At 35.6% G+C, this 7,951-nt stretch overlaps 1 protein-coding gene across 1 annotated transcript in view; it reads right to left on the minus strand.

Annotated features, from left to right (window-relative positions):
• Positions 1-3,374: 3,374 nt before the first annotated feature.
• PGRMC2 (progesterone receptor membrane component 2) overlaps positions 3,375-7,951 on the minus strand; it is a 16,002-nt gene continuing 11,425 nt past the window's right edge. The window contains exons 2-3 of the mRNA XM_007446261.1: positions 5,826-5,981; positions 3,375-4,585 (exon numbers count right to left, since the gene is read on the minus strand). Coding sequence (XP_007446323.1) covers positions 4,488-4,585; positions 5,826-5,981 — 254 coding nt within the window. The 3' untranslated portion in view covers positions 3,375-4,487. The remainder of the gene's footprint in view (positions 4,586-5,825; positions 5,982-7,951) is intronic.

Raw genomic sequence — 7,951 nt, forward strand, 5'->3', positions numbered from 1 at the left:
CCCACAACAATGGGCCGTAATCTATGATTCGCATCATCGACCAGATTGATGCCTGACTTTATGGAGCACACATACTCAAAAGCTGTGACTGAGCATTTGCTACTTTTAATTCATTAGAGGAAAAAAACCATCACTACAATATTCAATAACTTATTTCCACTATGCTCAAAGCAACTTATACATTTTATAAATTCTTTAGTATAGTAACACCAGCTTATCCTATTTCTTTAAACCATTTAAAAAAATCAAAGTACAGTTAATTTACAATGTTGTGTTAGTTTCAGGTATACAGAAAACGGATTCAGTTATACATATATATCTATTCTTTCTCAAATTCTTTTCCATTCTAGGTTATTACAAGATATTGAATCTAGTTCCCTGTGCTATACAATAGGTCCTTGATGTTTACCTATTTTATATATGGTAGTATGTATATTGTTAATCTCAAACGCCTATTTAATCCCCTCCCTTCCCCTTTGGTAACCATGTTTGTTTTCTACATCTGTGGGTCTATTTGTTTTGTAAATAAGTTCATTTATATCATCTTTTTAGTTTCCACATATTTTTGTCTGACTTAACTTCACTTAATATGACTGATAATCTCTAGGCATCCATGTTGCTGCAAATGGCATTATTTCATTCTTCTTTTATGGCTAATATTCCATTGTATATATTATACCACATCTTTTTTTTTTTTTTTTTGGTACGCTGGCCTCTCACTGCTGTGGCCTCTCCCGCCACGGAGCACAGGCTCCGGACGCGCAGGCCCAGCGGCCACGGCCCACGGGCCCAGCCGCTCCGCGGCACACGGGATCCTCCCAGACTGGGGAACGAACCCGCGTCCCCTGCATCGGCAGGCGGACTCTCAACCACTGCACCACCAAGGAAGCCCCCACATCTTCTTTATTCATTCATCTGTTGATAGACACTTAGGTTGCTTCCATGTCTTGGTTATTGTACATACTGCTGCAATGGACATTGGGGTGCATGTTATCTTCTCGAATTAAAGTTTTCTCCTTACCAGCTTGTTCTAATCCATATAAGCACTGTAAGGCTATACACTGTGTTTACATGCCAATGGCATCTATTTCTAGCAATGTGCTGCACTTCTCAGTTATCAGTAGAGGTAAATGGAATACTTGGGTGAGGAGAGTCTGATTTACGCCAAGTTTTCGAGAGAATAATTTTCTCCAGTAATAGTTCAACATATTAACTTTTGCTTTCTAGATTGTAGGTGGGGGTAAAAGTGTCAGATTCTGCAGATTTCAAAAAAGGCAGGTGGAATTACTGTCAGGAAAACATAAGCACCATAGTCAAGGTTTTAAAAACGTGATCTGTAATCTAAATGGGCTCACTTCCTAACAGAGAAACTGGCTAGTACACACAGTATAGACTTTATTTGGGAAACATACTGCCAACTTGGAGAAGTTATCAAAAGACAAAAAACTGAAGAGAATAAAAATTTGATATTTAAAAAAAAATTACATACTAGATTTTTATATGAAATCTCCTAATTTTTTTTTTTTTCAGCCTTTAAAAAAGTTTATTTTATATTGGAGTATAGTTGATTAACAATGTTGTGTTAGTTTCAGGTGTACGGCAAAGTGATTCAGTTATATATATACATGTATCTATTCTTTTTCAAATTCTTATCCCATTTAGGTTATTATAGAATATTGAGCAGAGTTCCCTGTGCTATACAGTAGGTCCTTGTTGGATATCTATTTTAAATACAGCAGCGTGTACTTGTCAACCCTAAACTCCCAATCCATCCCCTTCCCACCCAGCGAAATCTCCTAATTTTTAACTCAGAAATACTATGGATGTTTAGGGAGTGAAACAGAAAACCAAACACAGGGAATCAGACCAAAATTATCTAAGGTTAAGGTCCATTTCAAGTAGATGACAAAGACAGATAATACAGCTGACCCTTGAACATTATGCAGGGGTTCAGAGGTACCGACCTGTGCTGAGTGAAATTCCCCTTACGGCCCTCTGGATCTGCAGTTCCACATCCACAGATTCAACCAAATGTGGATCATGAAGTACTGTAGTACTGTAATACTTATTTGTTGAAGAAAATAAAGTGGACCCACACAGTTCAAACCCTTGTTGTTCAAGGGTCAATTGTATAACTTGAAAAGACTGGTGTGGTGTTTTTCACATTTGAAAATTCTGATCATAAGAATTACCCAAGGCACTTCTTACAAATAGAGTCTGAGACTCATTCTCTTTCCATTCTGGCTCAGTGGGTGGTAGGTTTTGACTGGGGACCAAGAATTTGTATTTTAAGCACCTCAAGTGGTTCTAATAATCAGGCAAGTTAGGGAAATAGTGGTTAAGGGAGAAACAACAGCAACAATGCCACCACAGCTCCTGTCCCCTTACTCAATGACTGACTGCCCACCAAACTTCCTGAGAATGAGAACACTCAACTGAAATTGAGGAATTGTCCATAGAACACTGTTTATTTCAAGTCCAAAGCACAACATTACTCATTTTTCTTAACAGACTGCATAATTTTTACTTCATGAATATTTAGGGTTTCTCTATTCACAAGTGTAGATTTACTTCTTAACTTTAGGCTCAAATGATTCATATATATCAGTTTACTCTAGAGGACACATACTCTAACAAATCTGTTCAGAAAATATTTTACATAAAAACACACAAACCATTTACCAACACTCTTCAGTTGTTACAACCAGTCTTCAGCAAAGATCTGGCTAAAGTTCATCATTTTCTACAAAACATTCCAAGACTGAATACAATAGAATGTAGTATTTTACATACTTTAGCTTATTACTGCAGTTAAAAGTTCCTCTTTCTTTGATGGCTTCTGCATATATTATACTCATAAAGCAGGAGAATTCTTTTCTCTAACTGCTGACTTATTAAATAAAATTGTCTTTTTTGGTATAACTTGTCTCCAATTAAGAACCTAAATAGTCATGATGAAATCAAATAATGGACACATATAGGGCTTGTAGTAAGAGCTTTTTCAAACTAACAATAGAAGAATTTAATACCTATCAATCAGTATAATATCCTTTATTGTTTTGTGTTCAATAACTACCACAGGAGTGCTATTACTTCTAGTATTATCAGTTGGCATCAAAATATAAAGAAAAAATATGTACATTTTAATATATCAATTCTTACCTGAATAATCTCAGATCTCTTGAGAATGTTCCACAAAGTGGAATTTCTTCCTAAAGTTACAGTGAATGTGGTACAATGTGTACAACTTGGTTAACCAGTGCCTGCCTTTCATTTCCAAGATTTTTCCTTATCTTGAATCAAATACACAATCTCAACTCCCATATCATAATGCACTGGCTTACAGTTTGTATATAAAGTCCAACTCAAGCTTATTTTGGTGTATTGTACATGCTTTATTAAAATGGTATGGGTATTTACAGTATCTGCAGATCCCTTCCAAGGCGCTCTCACACACACTCAGACACACCCACACAACATCCATACTACGGCCTCATGCACCCACACCAGTGAGATGTGAGAGTCAAGACTCCTAAAATTAGGCAGCTGTTAGGGGATAGAGTTGTTGATTTGTTTTTCAGTTTTTTTTTGATAAGAGAAAAGCATGGGGGAATGCATTTGGCCATGACAATGCTAATTAAGTTTGTGTATATTAACATATATGGCAGTAACACTGAATATTCCTTTTACATTCTATATACACAGAATGACATCAAGGTTTTGCTGTCAACAGAATATTCCAACTTCAGTCTCAATGCTGCTTGTAGTGACTTCTGAATTCACATAGGGGCTTTCCCTAAAAATAATTCAAGTCTATCTAAGTGAAATAAGGCACAATTAATATTGATTGGATCTAGGGGAAGGAAAGGGATAAAAACCAGTTTCAAATGATCTTACTGTTGGGGAATTAGCTTTGACTTAAATCCACCTGAAATCCCTTTTTCTAATTTCCAAAAATTTCTTAGAAATAAAGGTTTTTTTCTTTTCTCTGACAAAACCCCAAAAGAAAAGCTTGGGGAGTCACATCTTAGTGTTTCAGTAGCCTTAACTACTCAGACTGATGGGCACCACCCTGCCTCCCTCATTGCTAAAACAGACCCAGCACATGAAGTAGGAATTCCTTGCTGTTTTTTTAAGGAGATCTGTACACTTAAGTAGCAAATACGTATCAGGTTGTCTTTGACTTAAAAAAAAAAAAAAGAGAGAAAAGGAAAAGTAATCTTGTGACTTTCTTGCTCTTTAAAAAAATCCCTGTCTCCTTTTCAGGATGAAGCCCCACCAGACATTACAGACAACTGCAACAAATGAGTCTGGCAGCATAATGTCTAGTATTCGAATCTTCATAATGAGACTCATTTAGCTTGTACAAACAATCTGTTGAATGTTTTTTTGCAGCAGGTGAACCAAACCCAAAGACGCTGGACATTCTGTGAAAGGGAGTAAGAATTGCAGTTCTGAAGGCCCCTGACTTTGGTTGTTTACAAAGTTCAATCCTGTTTATTGTGATCCTTGGTATCTTCTTCATCTGTATATTCTGATGGTTCTTCCCCTGGTTTTAGGAGTCTGCCTACATAATCATATTTTTCTGAAAGATACATCAAAAGAAAATCAGTAGCGATCAAATTTGTCTCACTATTCCATTATACAGCAGGGAAGGTGTATGCTTCCTTTAGAGTCATATAGAACAAGGTAAGTTTTTCCTATTGTTTACCTTGTCCAGTCTTTGTACTCATGTAACACTTGAACAAAAGAAAACAGGGTCAGGGAACTCATAAAGCTTGGGAATTGTACTTTTGCAGGAGAGTGTTCCATACAACCAGTTCTTAATCAAGGACACTGCATCAGAATCACTTGGAGACCTTTAAAAAAACAATATGCACATCCAGGACCCATCTTGGAGTCACCCATGTCAGGCTCTTGGAATAGGTATGAGGACGTGTACTTTGAAACTGGTTTAACTCTGATGTGCACTGTGAGTCTCAGAATAGTTCTTTAAATTTTAATAGCCCAAAATATTGTCATTAGATAGATAAGTTGGCAATGTAGGGCATTTCCAACAGTTAGAAGACGATAAAAAAGTTAATGGTTACTTTCTTGGGGAGAAAGAGTACATGAGGTGGAAAATCACATGGAAAGTAGATTCCACCAGGAAATATTCTTGGGGAGAAAATGTGACACATGCTAGTAGTCCCTAAGAAAACAAAGCAAATGAGAAGATGAAAATTCACTCGCTACTTATTATCCTGTGTTCTCTGAGGTCCTGATATGTGGTGCCTAGTACATTATTGTTCTTTCTCCTATCAAACTCTCTTCTTAGATCTCGGTTACATTGCTTGTTTTTATGTTACCAGGTGTTTAATTTAGAACATCGTTATGTCCAAGGTGATAACATATTTAGTCATTTCTTGGTCAAGACTCTGAACCTAGTTTAAGCAAATTAACTGACAAACCGAGAGGATAAGACAGGAGGACTGCTCTATATAGCAAAACCAGTATAAGTGCCAAGAAGCCAGAAGAAGTATTCCAAGGGATCCACAGGTCACATAAATAGCAGTCCAGAGTGTTCACAGAGGCGGTAAAAATTGATGTCATGAGCATGTAATGAAGGAGAATGACATTTTTCCTTTATGGTTTGAAGGTAGGATCAAGAAAATCATTTTAGAATAAACTAAAATTACAGTATCAATATCACTAATTAATTGTTTTAAATATAAATATATTGTTTTAAATTCTATATTTAAAAAACTATATACCTTAATGAACAAGCCTTATAAGACTAAAGGTGTCACAATTTTTATAAATTTTATAGTTTGTAACGAAGGTACCTTTAAACTGCATTTCCCATTCTCGAACACTCTCCATTTGTACGGCATTCAAATCTGAGAGATCATCATATTCATCTTTAAGTGCATCTTTATCTAGGCAAAATGTCGCCAGTCCTCTGGAGGCATCCCTACCAGCAAATATTCCATATGGACCCGCTGGGAAAAAAAAAGAAATTATTTAGATTATCTAACCCTATTTTAGAATGTCTCAAATGAAAAAGTCAAATAAAAGAAACCTCATGACTCTTATTTAGTACACAGCCTTAATTTCAAAACATGCACAGACACTAAATAGGATAATGAGAAGAAATTTCTTAGAATGAGGTAACTCTATATGTACAGGCACAGAAAGAAGTCCATGATATAGTAACTGAAAAAAGCAATTCAGCAAATTATATAGTATGACTCACTTTGAATTAAAAAAAAGATATACATATATGCACATTTCACCCACGTTTGTATATGCACAAAAGAAACACCAGGAAGAATACAGACCAAGCACTTTACAGTGGCAACATTTCTGGAGAATGGAGAGGAAAATTTTACTTCACATATAACAGAATAAAGCATTTTCTAATGAGAAGTACACAAGTAGAAAAAAATGGAAATCCCCTGATTTTTTTTTTTTTTTTTTTTTTTTTTTTTTTCCGGGCCTCTCACTGTTGTGGCCTCTCCCATTGTGGAGCACAGGCTCCGGACGAGCAGGCTCAACGGCCATGGCTCACGGGCCCAGCCGCTCCACGGCATGTGGGATCCTCCCAGACCGGGGCACGAACCCGTATCCCCTGCATCGGCAGGCGGACTCTCAACCACTGCGCCACCAGGGAAGCCCTCCCCTGATTTTTAAATGAGCAAAATAATGATTATAGCCATATTCATATTTGAAAGCATTTAGGAAATTGAAGATTATGTGTCAGAAAAGCATCTATACTTTTAAGAATAGAATTTAAAAATTTACTTAAATAGACAAAAATCTAAACATTTATGAACATTAATTTGAATTACAGAAAGCACTGCACGATAAAGTTCATTGGATGTAGGAAAACTCATTTCTTTTTTAATTGCATGGAACAAAAAGTGGCCTTAATAAATTTTAAAAGTAGCATTATTAGGTATTAATATATTAACATGAAAATAAAAGCAATACTTCCAGTAAAGTACTTTTTCCTGCTTTCCCGTTCTTAAGTACTTTCCATATTGCTGCTTAATATTAGGTGACTATCACAATTATCATTTAAGGGTTATGTATTTTCCCACTGAGTGGATATACCTATCTATAATTTATTTATCATTCCCCTATTAATATAACCTTAGGCTATCATTTTATACTTTTAAATTTGTCTTCTATATAAGAAAATGGGACACTATTTACAATTGGCCAACATTTGTAACTTTCAAACTTTGCCCATTATCTCAACTGACATTCAAAAAGGTATGACAACTGACATTCAAAAAGTGTTTAAGAGAAGGAAATTTAATACTGTTTCTATTTACAAAGTAAAATCTGAAGTTCTTTAATTGGAGTTAATTATTTTGGAGAAACATTAACTTTTTTAAAGTATAGTTAATTTACAATGCTGTTAGTTTTAAGTGTACAGCAAAGTGATTCAGATATATATATATATATTCTTTTTCATTATAGGTTATTACAAGATAATGAGTATAGTTCCCTGTGCTATACAGTAGGTCCTTGTTTACCTATTTTATATATAGTAGTGTGTATATGTTAAGCCCAAACTACTAATTTATCCCCGCCCATCCTCTTTGGTAACCATAAGTTTGTTTTCTAAGTCCATGAGTCTATTTGTTTTGTAAAAAAGTTCATTTGTATCATTTTTTAAGATTCCACATACAAGTGATATCATATGATATTTTTCTCTGTTTGACTGACTTCACTTATGATAATCTCTAGGTCCACCCATGTTGCTGCAAATGGCATTATTTCATTCTTTTTTATGAGAAACATTTAACTTTTTTTTTGGCTATGCCACCTGGCTTGCGGGTTCCCAAAACCAGGGATTGAGCCCCAGCCCTGGCAGTGAAAGCACCAAGTTCTAACCAATGGATCGCCAAGGAATTCCCAATGTTAACTTTTAAAACTAAGCAAGAACAGTCTCTAGGGAAAG

Source organism: Lipotes vexillifer, unplaced genomic scaffold, assembly GCF_000442215.2.
Source record: "Lipotes vexillifer unplaced genomic scaffold, Lipotes_vexillifer_v1.1 scaffold159, whole genome shotgun sequence".
Lineage (NCBI taxonomy): Eukaryota > Metazoa > Chordata > Mammalia > Artiodactyla > Lipotidae > Lipotes > Lipotes vexillifer.